The 24,824-nt window shown below is 36.6% G+C and overlaps 3 protein-coding genes across 5 annotated transcripts; 1 reads left to right on the top strand and 2 right to left on the bottom strand.

Annotated features, from left to right (window-relative positions):
* Positions 1-1,107: 1,107 nt before the first annotated feature.
* Positions 1,108-9,120, bottom strand: LOC141836682 (protein REBELOTE-like). Of its 2 annotated transcripts, XM_074724196.1 has the most exons (12): positions 8,927-9,120; positions 8,635-8,692; positions 8,405-8,525; positions 7,765-7,816; positions 7,588-7,682; positions 6,132-6,200; positions 4,548-5,063; positions 3,720-4,022; positions 2,350-2,676; positions 1,641-1,847; positions 1,386-1,475; positions 1,108-1,303 (listed from the first exon to the last, which is right to left on the bottom strand). In XM_074724196.1, exons 1-12 carry the CDS (start codon positions 9,042-9,044, stop codon positions 1,232-1,234), a joined length of 2,028 nt encoding a protein of 675 aa, XP_074580297.1. In that variant the 5' UTR covers positions 9,045-9,120; the 3' UTR covers positions 1,108-1,231. The 2 variants fall into 2 exon arrangements, with proteins under 2 accessions (XP_074580297.1, XP_074580302.1); XM_074724201.1 differs by lacking the exons at positions 8,635-8,692; positions 8,927-9,120 and having other exon boundaries at positions 7,588-7,693; positions 8,405-8,416.
* Positions 9,121-9,894: 774 nt separating this feature from the next.
* LOC141832760 (uncharacterized) lies at positions 9,895-18,058 on the bottom strand. The gene is made up of 14 exons (XM_074720150.1): positions 17,908-18,058; positions 17,284-17,552; positions 15,929-16,103; positions 14,474-14,557; positions 14,156-14,397; positions 13,854-14,076; positions 13,383-13,462; positions 13,225-13,309; positions 12,378-12,509; positions 12,186-12,299; positions 11,523-11,570; positions 10,610-10,694; positions 10,419-10,475; positions 9,895-10,321 (listed from the first exon to the last, which is right to left on the bottom strand). The coding sequence occupies exons 2-14, from the start codon at positions 17,499-17,501 to the stop codon at positions 10,173-10,175; spliced, it is 1,692 nt and encodes a 563-aa protein (XP_074576251.1). The 5' UTR covers positions 17,502-17,552; positions 17,908-18,058; the 3' UTR covers positions 9,895-10,172.
* Positions 18,059-20,357: 2,299 nt separating this feature from the next.
* LOC141839477 (uncharacterized) lies at positions 20,358-23,189 on the top strand. Of its 2 annotated transcripts, none has more exons than XM_074727226.1 (2): positions 20,358-22,509; positions 22,930-23,189. In XM_074727226.1, the coding sequence occupies exon 1, from the start codon at positions 20,445-20,447 to the stop codon at positions 22,125-22,127; it is 1,683 nt and encodes a 560-aa protein (XP_074583327.1). In that variant the 5' UTR covers positions 20,358-20,444; the 3' UTR covers positions 22,128-22,509; positions 22,930-23,189. The 2 variants fall into 2 exon arrangements, with proteins under 2 accessions (XP_074583327.1, XP_074583333.1); XM_074727232.1 differs by having other exon boundaries at positions 22,871-23,189.
* Positions 23,190-24,824: the final 1,635 nt, after the last annotated feature.

Genomic DNA, 24,824 nt, shown 5'->3' with positions numbered 1-24,824 from the left:
AAATTGAAGATTACTTCATTATGATTGAGAGATGAGTTTGGATTAAACCACATCAAGATTAAGCTATCACAATCTCCTCACTGACTAATTAATAATCGTTAGGCTTAGTCAAACGATTGCTAGACTAGTCGATCGATCAATTCCTTGATCGTTCGATCAGTTGACTAAAATCTAGTTACCTGTAGTAGGCTTTGATGATTGTATGTTGTAAACACTCGTGAGATTTTTTTTTTTTTTTGGCTTAATGATTTAGTGCTTGATCCATCTCAACTTCTACACCAATGTTCATGTTGATAATTAGGGAAGTGCGTGAACTAGAAAGGATTTGGCACAAGCAAGCTCGAGTGGGTTCAACTACAACAGTTATGTATCATAATGGAGCTTTAATAAATTATCCTTTCTCGTGTTGGAATTTGGATAAGGGAAATCATACTGATTTCTTACATCGTTGACAATGTAAATAACGTTTTTATTCAGAATTTGATGAAAGTGAATAATTTCAATTTGGCTGGTCGATATCAAGGACAAGTGGGCAATTTCCGACAATGTAAATAACGTTTTTATTCAGAATTTGATAAAAGTGAATAATTTCAATTTGTGAAGTAAAAGGTTTCACATGGGTGGGATCAGTTTAAGTTCATGCACCATGCCACCTTTCCATTTGATGTTCGTTCGACATGTTTTTAGTATGACACTGCAGTTCGTCCATTTGTCAGAATCGATCGATCCTCGGACTATTTATATTTGGTTTAAACCTTCACCTCGACGAGGGACCTATCAGAGCACCGACACAATGACCAAGCGCCAGCAAGACAGCCGCTATGTCAAGTGCATTCCTTCTGAGCATGGGCAGCTGCCAAAGGGCTTCATTCCAGTGCTCGTCGGAACAGGGAAGGCAGCAGAGCTGCAGAGGTTCCTGGTTAGCATCGAGGCCTTCAAGCACCCACACTTCATTGACTTGCTCGACATGGCAGCGCAGGAGTTTGGCTACCAACAAGAAGGCGTGCTTACTATACCTTGTGATCTTGAGCAATTTAGACAGGTAGCTGGTGAAGGAGTTATCAGAATTGTGTAGCTTGAATTTAGCATTGTACAAGGCAACAATTTGTTGATGAAACTAGAATTCAATCGCAGCTACATGTGAATTAGATCACAAAACTCTAGGAAGTATAAATATACATACAAAGCCCTTATGCTGGGTAAAAATGTGTTTTGACACCAAATTATGTTCTCAGGCGAGTGCGTTTTGTAGCATGCTGTTATAGAACTTTGTAAAAGCAGCACTTCTATCACATTTCTCCAGCTGCAAATGCATCCAGACAAGATACTATCAGCATACACCAGCTCGGGGGAAAAATTAATGGATATTAGGGAAGAAAATTAACCTGCAAAAAGCTATCCACTGATTCTTTATCTTTTGGCGAAAAGGAAACCCCGTCTCTGTTTCTCTGAATGAAATCGCTATTTTGCTGAACCTGCATTACCAGAGGAACGCAACATAAACCACTGTTTTCTCAAATTTGTAGTTCTAGATGAATATAATTGATAACTCGTGCAACATTCAGTATCTTGACCAGTAATGTATTTTCTTTCTGCTAGATTACCAGTGGTAAGACAAACAAAGACCCCTTTGTTGGTACCTGGTCTATGAACCGCTTAACCGGACGGCGCACACTTTCAAGAGAAGTATTCTCATGGAATCTTTTCAGGAGAATTAGTGGAATGGTCGCTAAATCAGGAAAAGATACATGATAGCACCATTGAGAAAGATGTTCTGCCAGCAACTTGATAGCTGAAAGAATACTCGCCTGCTGAAAGCTTTGTGATTTTAGCAGCTGCTTAGGCACCTATTTTGTCAGGAAAAAGGCAGAGCAAAGTTATAGAACAATAACAGAATGAAGATGAATACTGGAAAGGATGTGTTTGCATCCTTGGAAGAGGACTAACTAAGACAAAGAAGTGGATGGATAATATCAATAAAAGTCTCCCCCAGAAAAAGGTACTGATGTGAAATGGCAAATTATTAATACCCGAAACTGTCACTCGTGTGCGCATTGTAAATAAATATTTCAAGACCAAATATCAACCTATTAGGTTAATGAAATTCAAGAATAATAAAACTCTTTGCATTCCAGCAAAAGACATTGCAATAGCTATTTTCCAATATCAGGCATGAATAAAATATTTATTAGAAACAAAAAGATAAAGAGTTATAGAGTTTTAGAATAAATATGGATATTAATGCACACAAAGAATTACAATAATATGGTACAAAATAAAGGGGAAAAAAAACAAAGTGGTGATAAATAGCATTAATATCAAATATGATTGTTCTAAACTGTTTTTTACCTTCAATAACAAAGCAAAGTCCAAATGTTTTAACTTTGTTCCTTCTGCATTGTTAGTCCCCCTGATTTCTAGGCAGTCGAAAAGAAAGGACCCAACTGGAATGAAAACTCCACTTGAAAAAGAGAGCTGATTCAGCATTTTAACACACTTAAATCTTAAAGGCAAATATCGTGGCCCAGGAAATAAGTGAGCAATCCCCTTTATGACTCCAATAATCAAGAAAAGTAACTGCTCCAGATCATGATTCTTGTAATTGCAAGAAACAAACTTAACCCACAAGCCGATGCAATTGATGTACTGCCAACTATGAATCTTCTTGAGTTCATCCTGCACTCAGAGCAATGAGAAAAAAAGAACTGCATATGTAAAGGTCTCTCTCTACATATCTTATAAGTTTATAAAGAGTTTTCTAGAAATAACAAAAAGAACCAATATATTCTAAATATACAATTATGTAGCAGAAAAAGATAAAGCATAGATTAATGAAATTCTATAAACATTTCATATGCATGAACCAGTTAATTTTACAAAAAGGTTAGAGTTTAACTTTTGGCTTGTTGGATTATTACAAGAAAAAATAATTTACTTGCAATCTTGAATATTGAAGACAGGACAAACCTCTTCACACTAGGAAGCATTATACATACATGATGGCACAATTGAAGATGTGATTTTTTGAATATACATACACATCTATCTTTTGGAAAAGATAGTTTAGCTTTTAGGAGACCAGTGACAGAATTTGGAAACAATGATCGAATTTCTATGAAAACTAATAACTAATATGACAAATCAAACAAAGCCACCTCCATTGTGCAAGCTCACATCAATAAGAGGATATGCAAGGGACAACAACCAAACTCAGAGAAAGGTGAAAAAAATTTCTTAGTAAGTTTGTAAATGTTTTCCACATTCTCAAAAAAAAAAAAAAGTTTTGAAACAGAAACATCATGTTTAAGTTGAATGATAGAATTCAAATGATCTTAACCAACAGACTGAAACTTAGCACAAAGATCTAAAACTTACTCTGGCAAGTACTGTGGTCTAATGGGATCTGTCGGAACCTTTTCTTAATCATTCTTTAATTTTTTTTTAGATTTCTTACAAATATCAGACACATTTTTATTTGAATTGCAGTATATTTGAAAGTTAGCATTTTCCACTACCAGTCAACAAAGTCCAATTTGAAATATCAGACCACTAAAAGTACAAAATCCAACAATAACATGAATGGGCCAACATAACTAGAGGAAAATAAATATTTCAGCATGCAAATATCACTCGCCATATAAGGCTATGAACCTCTTATGTAAATTATAAATATGCATAACACAAACAAAGATGCAAAGAGCCTGTGATGGATAGTAGACCTTTTTCTTTGTTTTAAGAGCCAATCTCAAGATACTGGCAAGCTGCTGTACAGATACGAGCACCTTCTGATATGATTTCTGAATATCTAACGAATAAAGTTCCACGATAGAATTTTCCAAAAATTCAATATGTTCAATGTTTTGAGGCTTCATGAACTTGCTATTGGCAATGAAAGCTCCAAAAGCTTTCGTCAGGCATGTATCAATATTGTCCAAAGAAAATTCAGAAGCAATGTCCCGTAAAATTAAAAAAGAACTTGCACAAAGATCCTTGTCACCAGTAACCCATAAATGAATGGATATCTGCATCAAATTGCAAAAGAAATAAGAGAAAATGGAAAGATAAAGATAAATTTCTCAGTTGCTAACGAACTTTCTTGGCTATATATACAATGGCTATCTTTTGGTCACACTAAATACTGAATATTCAGATAATTTCTATTTTCTTTTGCAGCCAATCAATTTTTTTTGTAGAATGTCAAGCTTATCTCAGTGGAATACATTCAACTGCCCCATTTTAACATACAGCTAACAAGATTACAACCAATCAAGTTGCATAGAATTGTATAAGTAGTCTATTCTTCATAGATATTCAATATTGTGGATAAACTTCGCTTGTCACATGAACATAGTAGCTTTAGTAACAATTCAAACTTACCTAACAAAGTCACAATGTTACAAAATATGATGGGCACAAGTTTGTGGCGTTTCCTTCCTAGGATACATAGAAAATGTTGAAATTTATGCCTAGTTATTGTAACCTTACTGATTATGCTAGTTGGCTGGGTACTACTTGAAGCTTTAGCAAGGAACACATGTTTAACATACCTTGATCAGTTTCTTTGTTAGGGATGGGAAAGCAGAAAATAGCAGGATTGACAATCTGAGCTGAGATAAAACAAACACAAGGACCTGGCTGTCAGTTTCTTGATTCAAAAGGAACAGAGAACTCCTTAGAAATGACTTGATCAGTGGTCGCATAGTTTTCCATTCTGGCTTATTTGTCATTTTCAAAATGGTGTCTTTATTCAAACAACCTGAAATCCTCAAGAGCCTACAAAAGATTCCTTTGGCTTCAGAAAGAACAAATGTCAAAATCTTAGAGAAAACCTCTCTATTGGCAATCTTTACTGGTGAAACTTCACCAGTATCCAGACCATAATGACAAGCTGCTCTAAAGGCATTGAGCAAGTTGGCAAGTCCAGGCCAATTTGGTTGTTCCATAACCAGCCAACACCATACATCCACAGTTGAGCTTGTGATGACTTTGCTAACTTGTGAGATTTCATTTTCTACTATATATTCATCATCCATGCTACTTGTATCACCTTCATCATCTGAATACTGCCACCATAGATAATTGCTTTAATATGACTATGGTATTGTTTAATATAAAAGTTAAAGAAAATAACAAAAAGAAGAAAATACTAAGACAAACATAATTATACCAACTGAAGATAACGGATGCCCATATTTCATAATGACCAGCAAATGCATAAATGTTTAATGCATAGGACAGCTATGAATACATGTTCTGAATGTAGCGGTTGCTTGGTTGCACGTGAAAAAGCCTATTTTTGAGCATTTGAATATCACAAATAGGTTACAAGCTGCAAAATCATTTGCAAAGTAGGCCATAAAAAGCTGCATGTACTATTTGCAACTTTAAATGACTGCATGTCACAGTCGCAGCTTGCATCAAACACCCTAAAGAATATATTTAACAAACAATAGAGTATCTGGCCTATTGCATTTTTTTTCTTTTGTATTTTCAACTTTGCATAAAATAATTAAAATAATTTTTAATTAGATCCACATAAGCTATTTACTCTGGTTTAGTTTAAAAAATTCAATTTTGTAATAATATAAAATAAAATAAGAAGATTATCTGGAAATGAATTTGCTTATATTCAATCAAGTGATTCTAGCATGATATCATAAAATTTACATTGAACTGAAGTAATTAATAAGTATACAAATAAAAATATGTAAAAGAATTATACATGCAGATAGGATTGCAAGTAACCAAACAACATAATTGCAAATGTCACTTGTAGCATTTCTATTTGCTTACAACCGTAATAGCAGCATAGCAGGAATCAAACCTAGGAGAATTTGTCAATATCAAAATGTATGAAAATATAATATAGTTGTCAATATATGTAATCCTCTTATCAACATACTCTACTGAAAAAATTTAGCCAAGTCTTCAACATTTACAAACATAAGTTCATTAATATAACATGAACATCACATACTATTAAGCAAAAAGATAAAGAGCAAATTTCCAGGAAGCACTCCTGTCCGTGTCATACTATAATTGCACTAGAAATACTTGGTACAATTGTCTCCAAATAACAGTGAGCATTTTAAATTTTTATACATTTCAAATGATAACAATAAATATCTTACAATTTCTTCACTTTTGGACTTGATGAGTTCGGATCTTCTACTTTCAAGAAATTTTGAGAATTGTGGGGCCTAATAAAAAAATTATGTCAGGGTTAACAATACAGAAATAGTTCAGCGAAAATTTAGGAAAACATGCTAAGAAACTCAGGCAAACTATAGTTAACAATGAAAGCTAACGCATTTGCTTATAGCCACCATCCACAAAAATCTATAACATCTTTAGATAATACAGGTGCAAACAGAGATAGGATATTTGACAGAAATTAGTTAACTAATAAACCATTAGTATCGATGGAAGATACACAAGATTATCCTTAATATAAAAAAAATAGACTAGCTAATAGAGGGATAAATATCTATGACATGATTAAGGAATGTGTAACACAAATCTCATTGGGAATGATACTAGCGTGCGGATCGTATGAGTTGAAATTCAAATACCAGTGCAGTAGAATAGCAAGTCATGAGATAGGTGACTAAAATTAGTTATCAACCAACAAAATTACAAAATCAATTGAACTACTAGTATTTTCTTTCATCTAGATTGGTTGCTGGCTCAATATATCAGCATCTTCGTTTGTTTCTTTATAAGTTGGTTCAGTTCTTTGATGTTGTAACATCTATAAGACCAGTGGATTAATTATGTTTTACTTTTTAAGTAAATATTTACATAAAAAGAGATAAAATGAACTGAATGAGCTACTTGGTATAGTTGATCTGTAGGCCACAATTTATAATGCTGTATATATCCATCGCTAACATTCTCCTACCAACACCAGTATATGACGGTTGACAATCAGTTGTCTGAACAAGAGACTTCTTGAGTTTATCATTGTCATTAGGTGGTAGGAATCTCAACTCTCAGATCTGGCTTCATCTCCCATTCATCCCAAACACCAGAAAATTATTTCATTGAACATATTCACAGCCTAACTACATCCCAATTGGAGTAGCAAAAAAATGCTTGAGTACCAACTTGCATTTAGGAGAAGAAAATGCACTCACAAAGAGAACTTTGAATTCATAATCAACAGCAGTTATGTGGTTCAGGTTTTCAAAATACCTAGTGAAAGGATCTACCAAGGAATAGAAGCATAAATTATCTGAGGTGATCACTCTGATAAAGATTAATGATTGAAAACAAATCCATATACCACAGTGAAAAACTAATGCTAGCTATCCCAGTGTAAAGTATCTCAAAAAATTGCTAGAAGCATATATTCCATAAAAACATGTATCTAAAATAAAACAAAAGCACACATGCAGAATCTGAAATCAATAAAAAACAGAGGTATGGTTGAATTCTCATATATTGGGACAGAAATCGTCTACTAAGAGGTTAAACTAAGCAGAGGAAACTTTAATGAACAAAGTTATGGGCCTTCACTAGAAGAAAATGAATTTCAAATTTATTAACAATTGCCACAGACAGTTCACAATGGAAGAAAGTTCTCACCTTTTTACACAGTTTGAATAGCTTCCTCTTCTGATGTTTAAGTGTTTGATTAATTTCTGTGTTCTGTTCTAATAAAACAACATCATTGCACATTTCTACAGATATACTGCAGAAGTTAGACCGACAAACATATCACGTGACAGTACTATAATATATTGATGGTAAAATAACACTAACCTTCAGGACAACTCTCCTCTTCATCTTCAGAAATATATGGGCATTCAGGATCCTGTAGCAAACTATTATCAGCATAATTTACAGTAATGGCGCAAACAAATGCATGCTCATCATACGAATATGAATGGAATATTGATCTAATGCTGAGAAGAATATGCATTTGCATGCAGTTGCTGCATGAATGGAAAAAAGTATTTCAATCTAAAATGTCACAAGAAAAATAATGTAGGAACAGCCTAACAGAAAAATCTTAAGTTCAAAGGTTTTTGTAATTTGAAATCTACATTATGAATATTTAACAAATTTGTGAACAAGAGAAATCCACTCAACTAGAACGTGAGTATAAATTTTGATTATCAACTCAAACAAACTTGAGAAATATATGTATGAAAAAAATGTCAATATTGCAACAAAACAGACATAGAAAGGAAATCTGATACACAAATGGAAATGGGCAAAAAAATCAAAAGGATTAATTTTCTATTCAGTAGTTACATTATTTCTGATAACCAACTCATCCAAAGATCTAGATTAGGCTTACAATAATAATTATCCAGCTCCTTGACAATTATTGTACAAAAATAAGCTACTTCAGTAAAGTTTAATATGGTGAGATTCAAGGAGGGTACAATTTGCGTACCTCAGAGAGGTATCCATCACTATCTGAAACATCTGCATCAAAATCATCATCTTCCTTAATAAATAAATCACCAAAAAGATTGGTGGAATCAAGTCCATCCAGAATCTCCTCTTCTGGATCTCTGAGTGAGGAGAAACGTAAAATTTAACATGTTTTAACACAACTAAAAGCCACACAATATGAACTAACACAGTATCATCTATTTCACATTCTTAGGGAAAAATTCATACACTGGAGTCTGCATATCATTTTTCAACTTTTTGCTTTCTTCAGGAGAGTCGCTATTGGCTGTCAACGATAGATAACCACATAAAACTTTAGCAACAATAAATATGTCGAAAAGATACCAGCTATTTAGCTAAATAAATTAATAACAGGAAGCAGAGGAAAAAAAATAAGCATAACGATTCTTTTTCACATCACCCTACAAAACTTACGAGATAACAACACTATCAGTCCAACCTAACAAAGCAGGTGGACGAATAAATGGGAAAAAATTGCACCTTTTTGTTTCGAATATACCTTTTCGTGGAGCGAATTTCTTCTTGAACAAAGCATTGAGTTTGCGCTTCCGCTTCATCACGGATTGGAGATTCTTCTTGGCGAACTTCCTCGCCCTCCTTCCCATTTTCTTCGCCATCTTTGGTTGCAGAGGATTTCGAATCCAGGGAAGCGAGGAGCCGTGGCGGACGGGTAGGAGTTGGGGTTTTAGCTGATTAGGGTTTCGGATATGAAACCAGAACGGCGGTACGGAACAATCCACGGCGGAGTGGATTAATCCATTAAGAATTCATATGGAATAGAATAGGTTGACTCATCAACTTGATTAAATTTTTTTAATTTAATTCAATTTAAAATATATTATAAACTATTAAAAAATAAAAAAATATTAAAAATTTTTATATTTAAATTAATTAAATTAAAAATTTTAAATTTAAATTGTAATTCAAAATCTATATTAAATTTTCTATTTTAATTTTAAATTTTAAAATAAATAAATAAAAATTTTCAATATGTAAATCAACTCAAATTCATCATGAATCAATTCATGCGAATCGCAGATCCAAATGGATCAATTCATCTGAATTCATTTTAAAATAGATTAATAAAATTTTAATATAATCTATCTAAATTATTTGATAGAGTAGATCAACTTGACAAATTTAGATCCAATTCAATTTGATGGCTATAGCAAGAAACATTCAAAAATACAATGACTAAGATGATACCCACGACACGTTTCTTTACAAGCAAACACAATTTTTTAGCTAAATATATTTCTGACTTTTCTTTCTTAATTTCTTTTCCACTTTCTCTTAACGTGATCAAGGACACAGAAGTAGCACACATTGATGCAGCAAGCGATCGACTAGGCGCCGGTGACACAGGGTCGAAGGCCTGTTCCCGGGGACGCGGCGACTGCATAATCTGACAAACAACAATGTAATGCACGTAAAGAAATAGAGTGTGCTTAATTTTGCATCACTAATAGGACACAAATCAAACTTAAGTAATTATGATTTGTTCAGTGGCTAATGAGCTAATCCACACTACAACAGGAATTCTTGGCGCCAGCTTAAATTCAGTGTTACAAAAATTAAAGAATCCAAAAGTAACTTTACGCACTTGGATCCACAAATTTACAGGTAACCATGCCAATACCGCTGTCATATCCCTTTTATGTGCAGGTTGAGGGGAACGAAATAGGTACGCATGATGGGAGGGCTCCTCGGTTGTTCAGGTATTACGATTCATTGAGCTTGTTGCGTTATCTCGGTCGATGATGGGGTTGATCCAGAGACGAACTGCTCGAGTGTGAAGATGACTCTACACTTTCAGGCACCTCCATTTGTGTAGGGAGTAGTTTGAGGAAGCTACCTTGGACATGTGGACTTGGATTTGATGTTGAATCCATGTCTGTGGGATCAAAGAATAGTCCAATGGACCTTGTCTTCACAAACAAATGGTTATCCAAACAAATTAATTAGGAAAAAAATCAGAAAAAGATCATTACCGAACAAGGATTTAATTGTTGGCCTCTTTGGCTTATTACTCTTTTTCTTCAACTCAGCTGTACAAAAGCGAATAATAACGGAAAAGACAGTGTCAGAGATATTAGGAATGACAAATCGTAGATTCTACAGACCTTTCAAAGTCCTATTCTTAACAAGATTTGACAACTAAGAAATGAGAGAAAAGACCAACCAACGCCTGGAACTTGATTGTCATTTACGATTTCAAAATTTTTGTAAGTATAACCCACAAAGTTGATGTCCTTCGACGGAAGCATCTGTACAAAGAGAAAGAAAAGATATGACATTTGGCAATGAATATCACAATTAAATTTTAACAAAATACTTCAAATTATTATCATATTAGCAAGATAACCATGAGCAATTAAGCAAAAAGCTGAACAGTTCATAGACATGGAGTGGAAAGCAATGGATCGAATAGGATGATATTAATTCATTAACAAAAAAATTCTCTCGGCAGCAAAATTAGAAACGTTAGATAAAGCTAGAATTGCATCGGGCAATGAAACTGAATAACTACCTCAGCATGAACCTAATAAAGCCTTTCCCTCCTTATGCTTAATATTTAATACCCAAAGTTCATTGATAAAAAAATTAGGTCTAACCTTTAGGAGCCAATATATACCTAGAAAAGCATTCACAAAGTAAAAGCATTGGGATATGACGGATAAGTGCTTCAGAAATATGCAGTAAGACAACTATTTCAAGTAGGTTAATCAACTATCGTCCACATTACAATATTGAGGATACATTATTTGGCTCACTCATCGAACTATTCAGAATCACTCTTGGAACTACGATCTTCATCTTCATTAGCATAAATATGATATTAAGTTTGTTTCCGTTTCTAATTCATATTGGGAGTCGCCTTGCAAACAGCTCCTATTACACAGTTCTTTACTCAAATAATTACAATAGCATTTTATTTTACTTCACACTTTACCCTTCTTTTTGTGTGATAATCTAATTTATATCTGGCACAGAGGATAAGTAATGAAAATCTTAGATTGCCCATGCATCAGTTATGTGCCGGCTTTCATTCTGAAAAAAAAAAGATTTATGGGTGGTCATAACCCGTGAGCTACCTTTCTCCATGGGCCAGACTTTGAAGAAGTTTGAACCGCTGCTGATGTCTGCATCAAGATATAATGATACATGTCAATTGTCAAGGGGCAAACTGGAAATGTGCTTTTCAAATAAATGATTAAATCATGTTTCTTGCTAATTTAGAATAATTTAAGAGTCAAAATGAACTCCCTGATCCAAGAACAAAAACCTCCATTTTCCAAAAACATTCAAACAAATCCATCTGCTGGATACAGATTTCTTGCTCATTGGCATCTTAGTCAAGAGTTGCAGTGCTTAGTTGCATCATCAAACAAGAATAAATACCTCAATTTCTGAGAGATCACTATTTAGAGGTGATTAAGGTTAATAGCACAAATATCCAAGTGCAGATTTCTCATGAAAAGTTGTAGTAAAACAAAGGTGAAAAACAACAGAAGACAAAGATCAGGACCACCAAAGAAACTGATGAAATTAGCAACTCACTGTCTGCATATAAAAAGGGAAGCATCATAAAATGACAATGGCAGAATACGTTGGAAAAAAATTACAATGCCTTGGACAAAGTAAAGTTTTCCTATTGTGTATGAGTTAACACTGAGGAACTCAATGCCTTGGACAAAGTTTTCCTATGGAATATGAATTAACACTAAGGAACTCAGCATTGTTTGAGATGGCTATACCTCCTCAAACTTCTCAAAGTTCTGAGTATCCAGCTCATCATTAACCTCTGGCTTAAAAGCAGCTTCCATTCGGTACAGTCTCTCCCATTGGATGCCTCTAAACCATGGGTGTGCCTGAAATTGATGATTTCATAACAAGTTTCTGCATACATTTCATGAACTGGCTGCCAAAAACATCTCAAGTAAGCAGACCTTTATTTCATGGGCACCTTTTGTACCAAGTCTATGCTCTACATTACATAGGAGTCTGCTGATAAGATCTTTAGCTTCTGGAGAAAGTTTTGCCTCTTCAGGGAACTTTAAGTGGTTTCTCCAATTAACAATCTGCAAGACAGAAGTGAAGCAACTATAATAAATGCTGAAGCGGCACTGCTTCTCATTCAAATCTTATCTTTTCGTATGCAGTTTCCAGAGGGGAAAAAGTATAACCTTTTATCCTTCACAAAGCTATACACTTGGGCAACTTGAAATAGTGTCACTCGATTCTCATCTTTTCATAAGCAATTATGGCAACAGTAACTGCCACGTGGGCAATAAATAGTGTTCTGCCTATGAACTGAAACACCAAGTTGCACATCATGGGGAAGTTTGATTCTCACATCTAACCCCTTAGTAGTGTTTAGATTACTCTCAGGAATTTACAATTTAGTATTATATATAAGGCCACAAAAATTGAGTCTTACTGAATTAAGGGGGGATTAGCATATTCTCGGCAGTTGTGTCGCGTAAAACTATGTGATATCAAAATATCAGGCAGACATGAATCCGTCCTTCTAGACTAAAGAACAATCTCCTGATATCAGGGTGGACAGAGAAGACATGGCATCTCCAGATGAAAGCTCAAAACAGAGAGAACAAGATTTCATTATTATGTTTTCTACCTTAAGAACTAGCTTAGCTAAGACAGAAGAAAGAAAATAGCAATAGTTTCTAAGCAAAATAAAAGGCCCAGAATAAACCAGAGATCCAGAATTAGGTCATTGATTTCAAAAATCAATAGCATGGAAAAAGCTACAAACTTTCAAGGCGCTTGACAAACCTTTCTACATGTGGACATTGGATCTTCAGAATAAAATGGTGGATACCCCACAAGCATCTCATACATAATTGCTCCAAGTGACCACCTAATGAATAGCATGAAATCAGGACAATTGAAAAAGAACATTTAACCAAAAAAAAAAAACTCGGGAATCTAACCAGTCACACTCCATTCCATAACCTTTCTTGAGAAGAACTTCAGGAGCAATATAATCTGGTGTCCCAACAGTTGAGTAAGCCTGGACACAGTAAAGAACTTGCAACTGAATGACAATATGCTAACATGAATAAGTTACAAAAGTATCTGGTATTCTCAAATAAACATGAAAACAGGTGACACAATTTAAGAACTGAACATAAGGGGGAAATAGTATGCAGTACTGCAAAATGGTAGACAAGTAACATGACATAGCGAGCCAAATAATTTGTACAAAAAGTAAAATGCTTCCCTCAAGAGCAAGCCAAAAACTTTCAGATTTATTACTACTATATATTCTAATCAGTAGAAAAGAAACCAAAATCTTTTATTAAATCAAGTAACTACCTGAGAAATCTACCTAAAAGCAGTATAATAAACAAGTAGAGTGGCTCTAGGATTTAACTGTAGAACAGCATAACAATGAGTGTTACCAGCATCCGTCTATTCTTTTGCCAATGTTGTAGTTGCTCTTGTTGAGTACGTCTCGGGGCAGGAGAGACACTAGATGGCTTATCATCCAAATTTCTTCCTAATCGATATTCAGGTTCATTAAGATTCGGAAAGCTACTACTATCAAGAGGTTTACACAACCCAAAATCTGAAAGCTTCATATGCCCAAGTCGGTCCAACAATAGGTTATCAGGTTTGATGTCCCTACGAAGATAAATCCATGGTTCATCAACTAAGTGCAGTTCAATAAAAAAGAACATACACACAACTGGAAGAAGCATACCTGTGAATGTAATTATGCTTATGAATAGATTCAATAGCTAAAACAGTTTCTGCCACATAAAACCTGGCCTCATCGTCCGTCAATGTATCCTTGCGCATGAGCAGAGTCATCATGTCACCCCCAGGAAGATACTCCATGATGAGATATAAATATTCATCATCTTGAAATGAGAAGTAGAGTTTCACAATGTAGGCACTGTCCACCTCTGCAAGTAGGTTTCTTTCAGCTTTCACATGCTCCACCTACAATTTGCAACGTAAATAGACAACTAAATTGTTGACATAACCAACAGAATAGATAAATGAGCATGAAGTTTACCTGACCCCTACGAAGCATTTCAGATTTCTTAAGTTTTTTCATTGCATAGACATGTCCAGTTGTTTTCTCTTTACATATTCTGACCTGCACAAACATGATAAAGCATAATCAATCGTCCAATCAGGTAAACAATACTAATAAGGCTTAGATAAGTCAAGCAAATATGAATAGTCACATGGACAATATCTTTTTTTTGAAAAAAATAATTTCTGGGATAGTCCATATTTAGTTGGTAGATAATATTTTTGGCTAACAACAATATCCAAATATACTGACTGATCATACTGCAAAAAACAAGGTTGGCACATCAAAGAATTTTCTTGAGAATCCTTCCCCCAATCCAACAAGTAAGAGTCAAAATTGAATTAAAAATGTAAATCCTAACAACTGAATGATAGGGCTTGAGGTAGGTTCGTAGGAGGAACAAATCAAGGAGATTTGGCAAGTAGAATAAGGGTCTATTTGGTTGAAAGGATGGATGAACAGACAGATGGATGCTATTAATTTATCTGTTTGTTTGTGTTTGGACATCCATCTATTCATTTGTTCAATTTGAAAGATAAGTCAAAAGAAGGATAACTAAATTTGGAAAATGATATCAATACGCTCCTCATCATAACTCCTGTCCTCTCTTCTCTCCCATTACATCAATCAACTTTGATACAACAATCGTTCAATAATTCATAGAATGAACAATATTTATTCTTGTAAATGCAAAAAGAGAAAAATGAATTTTGCCGGTGGACAATCACTTATCAATAGTTTCTAGATGCCAAATTCTGGAGAAAGAGCAGCATGCTGGATTCCAGATGAGCAGAAGTCAAATTCTGCATGGCCAGTACGCCAGATTTTAGATGAACAGCACGCACAAGAAACAGACCAATTCTTGATTGAGCAGCACACCAAATTCTGGACGAGTAGTATGCCATTAGTCTGGACAAGCAGAATGTACCCAGAAATCACATTAGGAAGTGACACAAGCAGAAGCACATCAAGTAAGAAGTTGCAACCTTGGTAGTGTGATCTGGGAATTGTAGCAGTAGCTGTGTTATGAATAGGTAGTTAACAAAATACCCTCATCTTCTTTCTCCTCAGTCTAAGCGATTTGGATGATATGAGGGGAAAATCATGATTTTTTTTCCATCAACTTATACCTTCTAATTGATCCATCATTTCAACCAAATAGTTGAAGAATGGGGATAGAAATCCATCCACTAAACTATCCATCCTTCCACTTATTCATCCAAACAAACAGATCTAAATCATACACAATTAACAAATTTTCATTTCTTACAAGAACTATCTTGCATTACTAGTTTTTAGTTATGTCTATGAAATCTCCATCGGATACAATAGAAAACCATATCAATCTATTGAATCTAAGAATTTCACTTCAAACAGACACAGTAACAGATTTAAGTAGGCAAAAAAGGTTGAAAAAATTTATGGAGTTACCTCCCCAAATGCCCCCCTCCCAATAATGGTCAAAAGTTCAAAATCATCCACGCCCATTTTGTGTCTTTGAAGACGCATATATTCTGTTTCTTTTTTCTCTAGATTCTTCAAAATGCTATTCTGCTCTTCTGCAGGAACTTCTGCATCAGCAAGCTTCCTCTCCAACATCCAGCGTCTGAAATTGTCATTGAATTAAATGCGAAAGAATATAGCATATCAACAAGAGTAAGTCAAATCCATATTTAAGGTAAATGCAAAAATGTAAAATTAGTTTCATAATCAGAAGGCACATGTGACCATGGTCATGGTTTCATTATTTTATACTCATGTTCAACAATAAATATAACGGAACTTTAGAGGCACTAGCCAGTACCTAGTAAGTCAATAACAAGAAGCAGATTATTCCAACTGACCTATATGTAAGGCTATATTGTTAGTAATAACTAGTTTATTTAGTTTTCTTTCAATTATGTTAACAGGAACATTTTCTCTCTCTTCAACTAAAAGCAAAAATTCATTATGATGACTAATAAAAGCAATGGTCAAGTAGAAAAACACTATAGGAAATCTGTTTGAACACTTGCCAGTTGATTATACTCAAATTGTACCAGCTTAAAAAACCTTTTAATTCATAAGGGTCAGCAAAATAATTGGCAAGTTTATTCATAAATAACCAATTGTATCTATGAGACATTAGCATGTTTAGTGAACTAGACTGACTGAGATATATAAGCTATATACAGTCTAATGAGAATACTAAAATGACCTCAAATGCATGGTTTAGGTGATGATAGAACTATGATTGTGTTTCCTTTGAGAAGAAGAGAAGAAAAAGGAAAAAACGAGGTGAGGTAAACATGGATATAAGAAAGTTACATAGGAAAATGAAAAGAGAGGAATTTTTTTTTCTATCTATTCAAAATCAACCTATCCAAAAAGGATGAAACTTGCTGCCACCTCACTAATCCCTCACAATTGCCTCAATCTTTGTCCCCAACTCTAGGCCAACAAATTGTCTCTTATATTGTGTTCTAAGGAAATTTATTTTTGCGTGGTTACTATCACTTTTAAGGAAATACAATCTACAAGCACGATCACTTTAGTTTTGCATTCCTTTCTTTTCCCACCCAAGCACACATAGTTTAACTATCTAAAGGGAGTTTGAACTTGATAAATGCATGGTTTGGATCCTACATTCACTGAAACTATAATAGAAACTCTACAGGGAAGGCATTCCAATCCAATACGCTTAAAAGGTAAAAGGATAGTGATGTTTAGTAGGACTTGGGGGGCCAAAGGTTTTGAACAATATATTTCCTCGACAGAAAATATTTTTTTTTAAAAAAAATAATCACCTTTCCTTGCGATCTTGCAAGGACTTCATCTGGGCCTTGTAATGGTTCTCAATATATTGCTTTGCAGCGGCGACCTTCTGCTTAGTAATATTAGAAGGCGCATCATCAATTAGAGGCTTCTGCATATCTTTTGCACTCCCCGTTTCCTTCTTAATAGGCCCCGGTTTGACATCCTCCCTAGGTTGCAATCTTTGAAACCAGCTTCTAGCACACTCCATAAGGAACTACGCCGCGCAATATCTCAGAGGTTGATATTCTGTGTCAGTAGACTGAATCAAGAAAAAGCAACAAAAAAAAAATCATGAACAAATTCAAAATTCAAACCAAACAACACTAAATTGTAACAAAACCCATAGATAACTATGGAGGGAAGAAAAAGGTCCCAACAAATCCTATATTACCACCCTAAAATAAAATGTAAAGCAAAAATGCAACAAAACCTATGTGTTTATAGAATTTCCTATAGAGGACATGAGAATCTCAGAGCGGAACAACTAAATGCCTACTGCTTCTCAATTTCCCTTCTACGCTGCCAAATAAACTCTGAAGATCCAAAAATAAAAAACATGAATTTCCACACTAATCCACCACAATCCACCAGCAAAGACACGCCAAAACGGATACCTCTACAGCGGCACACACACACACACATACACACCAAACTAGATCTGCAACTCCTCGAGCGATTGGAAAACTTTCGCCCTTGCTCACAACAATGATTCGATCCCAGCGGCCTCGCGTCGCTTTGACTCTCCGCAACTAACGCCTCCTTCCGCTTTTTCTCCACCTTCCTGCCACGACGGGATCAACACACAACAGGTATATTTAGACCACCATTACAGCAACACTTGCCGAAGAACTCTCATAATGGCCTTTTTGCACGCGAGTCCCTGAAATAGTATAATTCCCATTTACATCTTCATCCTCATTGATGAATTCCGACTAATAAACAATAAAATCTTCAGAATAAAAAAATATATAAATATTTATGAGACTGGAAATATTCAATTTTCTTTAACGATTCAACGACCAAAACAATGCAAAAATAAAAATAAAAATATTTATATTTTAAATTTTTTAGTTTGTTTTTCTTAATACCATCACACTTAGTTGCATAAAGTTTATTCATAAATTGCATCCTATTAATTCTCTATATACAAACTGTTAATTTTGAATAAATTTTTACTTATTTATTATTTTAAATGTACCCACATGCATTTATTATTTATATATTACCCATTTTTTACCTACTAAATTCATTATTGATGAAAATGGATACTGAATTATAAGGAAACTATTTTTTTGAGATTGACAAATATACAATTTTGTTTAGCTAAGTTAATCATCTAAATATTGCATATGCATTTTAATATTCAAAAAATGTACTTTAAATTTTCTGCTTTGATTTTTTTTTTTCAGTTTGATAATTTATTTTATTGAACAGAATCATATGTACGTCAGAAAATCAAAGTAAAGATTTTTTTCCTTAGTTTTTTCAAACTCTTTTTTCATACTTGATTTTTAATGTAAACTATTTACTTCATTTAAAAAAATATCCCACCTTGTCTTTACATAAATAAACATTGATAGTGTAACTACAAGTAGCATCACATTTGTATCAATGTCATTGCAAGAAGATTTTAAAATGGATAAGGATTGAATTTTGATGAAATTGAGATAATATTTTTTTTATCATGATAAATTATAATTTTTTAATTTATTTTTTCATAGATGATTGTGAAATTGATGTGATGGCGGATTTTATATTTTGTTATTGAAGAATTGAAAGTAGAATTTACCATGTTATTTTTTACTAAAAATGAAATTCTAAAATTTGAAGGGCATGCCTGTAAAAAGAAATGGGCTACTTTTTCTTTTTGAACCTTCACGTGAGACTCCTTTGTTTGATAGGTTTGAAAACTGAATTGCCTAAAAGACCCTTATTTCTCCCCTAGGCACGTGGTGGTAATCCTGTAAATTGAGCGATGGCTGAGGTCGGTTTACATCGGCAGTCGGCGGCCAAGTTGAAGCTGTTGGGGTGCCAAAAGCAAGAAGGTGAATCCGACTTGGATCCGCTAAAACGTGTGTGGTGGGTCCTTCCGGCCGTAGGATCAAACCGAGCGGCCATGTGGTTCAAATGCGGACAGGAAAGAATGAAATGCCCCTTTAAAAAAAAAATCGCTGCAGCCTTTTTTTTTTCCCTAAATTAAATTATATCTGTCGGCCGGATGGAACGTTAAAAAAAAAAATGAGAAAAAAGGGAAATGATGAGAGAAAAAGAGAAACGCTGTGAGGGAAGGAAGAAAGAACAAATAAGAACCGCAGACGTGTCAGCTATTTGCGTTTCTAAAGTTTCCCGTTGATGATCGCTAAAGTTTTTGAGACACTTTTAAATTTTATATTGTTTTAATGGCAGTCTCATATTCTGCGCGACCCATGCGGTGCGATCCCGTGCTTGTTGTTGTCCGGCCGCCCGCCACCGCCGGCCCGGGCCCGATCGATGCGCCACTCACCGACGCTTCGGCCGATGTCAGATTCCGGCCAAAATTCGACGCAATTTGGACGGAACGCGATCGGCAGTGGCACGCGTCGTCCTTCCCCGACCGGTCTTCGACCGCGATTTAGTCGGAATCCGACTGTAATTTAGTCGGAAACCAGCGCGCGCCACTGCCGGTCGTGTTTCCGACCAAATTGCGCCGGATTTCGATCACAATCCGGATTCCGATCACAATTCGATCGCCGATCGACGCGTCGACGAGTGGCATGTCGATCGAGCCCAGGCCGACGGTCGACGGTGGCTGGACGGCGTGACGGCAACGGTGGGGGTCGGGGGCGGAACACTGTGCATTCTCACATTTGGATGATCAGATCTGCGTACGATCGTGTGATGGACGATGGATCGACATGACGCGTACGAGAGAGTCGCGTAGAATATCAAATTCGATTTTAATGGTTCATCAATGGAACCGAACGAACCAATTTATTCCGGTTCAATAGCCGGCTCGAGCGAGATAATCCTGCCACATGAAGCTCGATTTGGTTGGTCGGGAAGCGCCCCCTCTGGATGAGGACAGGGATCTCGCGCTTCTTCTCGCTCCGTTCCGGTGCAGGTGCTTGACTCTTCGAGCTTTCAGTTGAAGCTATAACAAACATCGGAGGCGATGACGGTGGCTCCTCTCCCTTCGATCTCTTCCTTCCCAAGTTCAGCGCCTGCCAGACCCAAGCTCTCACGCTTCCTCTCCGTACTCCCCCTAAAGAAGGGGTTCTCCAGGGTCTTGGCCGCCTCCTCCCTCGCCACCGTTCCCCCCAACCCCAAAGACGACTCCTTCACCCTCCCTAATTGGAGGAACTCCGGGAACGGGCCCCGAAGCAAGCAGCTCCGGCTCCACGACGCCTTCCTCCAACTCGAGAATATGGTCGCGGTGGGACAGAAGCCCAACGCAGCTCACGCCACACAGCTCCTCTACGATTTCTGCAAGTCCAACAAGATCCGGAAGGCCATTCGCGTCATGGAGTTGATGGCCGCCTCCGGAGCCACCCCTGACTCGTCGACCTACACTTTCCTGGTGAACCATCTCTGCAGACGGGGCAATATCGGATACGCCATGCAATTGGTCGATAAAATGGAGGAGCTTGGGTTTCCGCCTTCCACCATCATCTACAACTCCCTTGTTCGGGGCCTTTGCATCCATGGCAGTTTGCAGCAAAGCTTGCAGCTTTTGGAGAAGTTGATGCACAGGGGGTTAGTTCCCAATGTGTTTACCTACACGTTTTTGTTAGAAGCGGCATACAAGGAAAAGGGGGTTGATGAGGCTGTCAGGCTACTCGATGAGATCGTCGCCAAGGGTGGGAAGCCTAATCTGGTCAGCTACAATGTCCTTCTTACCGGGTTTTGCAAGGAAGGTAGGTTGGAGGAGGCAATGCACTTCTTCAGGAAGCTGCCATCCAAAGGTTTTAGGCCCAATGTTGTAAGCTACAACATTCTATTGAGGAACTTGTGTTACGAAGGTCGATGGGACGAGGCAGAGGAACTTTTAGCTGAGATGGCCGAGAAAAAATGTGATCCCAGCATTATTACATATAACATCCTAATAGGTTCACTTGCCAATCATAGTAGAACAGAACAAGCCCTAGACATCTTGGAGGAGATGATGAACAATGGATTTAAGCCTGTAGCTGCGAGCTTTAACCCTATAATTGCACAATTCTGCAGGGAGGGAAGATTGGACATGGTTCTCAAATACGTGGATATCATGATGCATAAGCATTGCCCTCCTAATGAAGGGACTTGTAATGCGATCGCTGTGCTGTGTGAAGAAGGCAAGGTGGAAGATGCGTTCTCCATATTACAAAGCTTGAGTAAGAAGCAGAATGTTTCAACAAATGAGTTCTTCAAAAATGTGATATCATTCTTGTGTAAGAAAGGCAACACCTTTGCAGCTTTCCGGTTGTTGCATGAAATTACAAAACATGGATTCACTCCTGATTCTTTCACCAATTCCTCTCTGATTAGAGGTCTTTGCTTGGAAGGTATGTTAGATGAAGCTATTGATCTTTTTGAAGTAATGGAGGAAAATGACCACAAACCCAGTATAGATAATTATAACGCACTTATCCTCGGATTGTGCAAGGCTCAGCGAACAGATCTGTCATTCGAAATATATGAGTCAATGATCGAGAAGGGGTATTTACCTAATGAAATGACATACACCATTATAGTTGAAGGAATTGCTCGTGAGGATGAATTAGATTTGGCTGCAGATGTGTTGAGAGAGTTGCACTCTAGAGACATCCTGAGCCAAAGTACAATTGAGCGAATCGTTATGCGATATGACTTGGATTAACTTCTAGTAGACTGCCAGTGTCTAAATAAAAAGTTCATGATTTGGACTTGAGATACATTTCAAAATTTTGGATTTGAAGAAATGTAATGAATCACTTACTGGTTTCCACTATCAATGGATGTGCCTGCCATTCAGAATACTCTCTTACATTTTCGGTTGTGAGAAATTGTGTTTTCCTTTTCAAACTGATGGTGCTCTTACAAGGGCTACTTTGGTTAAAATTGGTGACCCATCTGTTCTGAAAATTTCCAGAATTAGTAAAGCAGTATCTTGGTCACTGGTTAGCTTGATGCTGTTCCTACTTCTCCTATCATTGATAGTTGGTGCTATTTCATGCTTTTGCCGTAAAACCAAATAAAAAGAGTTGTGCAGATTGCACGAGGTAACTATTTCCCTCTGAAACAAGGTTCAAGTGTCTGCAGTCAATTTGATTCATTTCGTCTTCTTGATATCACTAACCTTTTACTACTATAGTGACTTGATTTTTACCAGAGGAACTACTATACGCTACTCACATATTTTCTGATGTTAAACATATTGCTTTTTTCCATCATTGTCAAGCTGTATTTGTCCCTATTATTTGCAATCGGCCATAGGAATATTATCCCTCCATTAAGCTCCATATTCAGTTATATCAATCTCATGTCACCTATGCATGATGATTCATTCTTGAGAAAAATAAATCTTCAAGCACATATGTTTAAAGAAAAATTTGACACTGTTTCTTATTTCTTGTTATGCAGTTTGTATTGTGACAGAATTTGCTACAATTTGTAACATGAAGATCACGATTACCTTACAGGTTTAAACAGGCACCTAAACCTTTATCTGCACTTCTCAACAAATTGGAGATGGCCAACATGAGAGTTGATCATTTGTGGATAACAATCATGGATACCAACCAGCTGATCTCATCATCTAAACCAGTGAAAAGTAGTGAGCCAAAAGTATCATAACTTGGTGATTTCAAGTTGAGCTCATGGATTTTGGCTTGTATTTACGCTAAACTGAATGTGATTACTGAACAGAGAAATTTGAAAGATTGTTTTTTAGTTCAGTTTCCTTGTAGTGCACACTTGGGTAATGCTCCTCGAGTTTATCTGCAACCACACTAAACCAGGATTGCGGTCCTGCGGTCCCTCTCAGTATACCAAGAACTTGCATGAATAACTATCTACAGAAGGGCATCTGGGAATCTAGGTAAGTTGCATTGCTAAAGGTAGATTGCATTGGGAAAGAGGAGGATAAAGAGGCTTCTCTTCTAAAAAAGCTCTCAGAAGTTGCTCTTGACCCTCCGAATTGCGAAAAGCCACCCCTTGATAACAGTAACAACAATCCACAGAGATGCTATGAGAACCTGAGCAGACTAGACTCAAGGCGAATTGTTAATCGAAGGAGGTAGATAGAGTTCCAAGAGGATTATGTTAGTTATTTTTTTTCACGGTTGATTATGCGATTGAAGTCGCTTATCTCCTAATTCATCCTTAAAAAGTGTCCCTGTCCCTCACGTCACTCGTCAATGATAACTGATCTTGTTCATTCGATTTGAATTATTTATAGATTTGATGACACTTTTTAATTCGATGACTTAGAGCCGACGTATTAATTATTAGTTTTTTATACTTCAGCCTCCATATCTAAAGCTAGATACGCTAAGATTTCAATCAAGCTCATCAACTCATAAAGAAGCCTTATAATTGACAGTTAGATTCTGGTTGACTTAGCATTGACCACACACTCTCATGCTCCCCTGTGTATCGTACGTACAATTCCGAAGACATTTCCGCCTGCTCCATGCGTCGCGGAGCCACGAGAACGTGCGTGGATCGCCCCCCTATCCACGTGGAGACCGTGCGCCGCCACCATCTTCCATGAGCCAAACCCGAACCCGGAGGGTCCCACGCCACGCAGGACGAGCTTGTGGAGGAGAACTTCCGACGTTGCCATTCCGCGGTTGACCGGAGGCCTCCGGATCAAACCGGTCGGCCGAACCTCACATAAAGCGACCAAAGCCTGGCCACCAGATGAAAAATGATGCGAGGACGATCGCTGCATGCACTAGCTCCTCGCCCCGCTATAAATAACTGGCTCGATGCTGCTTCTATCTTCACAACGAGCTTAAGCGAAGCTCGATCCAGTAGAGCCCCGCAAGGTTGAGTTAGTTCGACGGTTAAATCAATAAACCTGCTGCAATGGTTGTCGTCGCATGCGAGGAGCACCGGTCGTTCATCAATGGCTCGGTCGTCGTCGAGCTGGTGAGTTATGACAGCATGGTCGAGGGAGAGAGAAGTGACGGCGACGACGACGACGATGATGATCATGATGTGGCGCCGGCGGCTTGAGAAGATCATTCAGTAGCTAGTGTCTGATGATCTATGATATAGATATGTAGTATGGTATATTGAGAAGGAGATATATAGAGGGCATAGCTTCAAATCATATATCAGTCTACTATGGTAGACGTAGACATTGTAGTACTTACTAGTAACTAACTAGTACATCAGTGTCAACGCAGTGTAATATTTTTACTGAATTATAATTATTATATATGCTCTGAGTTGCTGCCTACTCTCTTTCTTTCTTGTAATATCGATGATAAATAAGAAATATTTAAATTTATATAAAAAAGATTTAGATAGATAAAAAATACGGATTGAAAAAAAAATCACTATATTAGAATTAGTACAATTTAAGAAC

The sequence above is a fragment of the Curcuma longa genome, chromosome 1 (genome assembly GCF_044706935.1).
Source record: "Curcuma longa cultivar G26 ecotype Majalengka, Jawa Barat chromosome 1, ITB_CL_G26_1.1, whole genome shotgun sequence".
Lineage (NCBI taxonomy): Eukaryota > Viridiplantae > Streptophyta > Magnoliopsida > Zingiberales > Zingiberaceae > Curcuma > Curcuma longa.
Note: the sequence above shows the minus strand (reverse complement) of the source record. Positions and strands in the feature narration are given on the sequence as shown.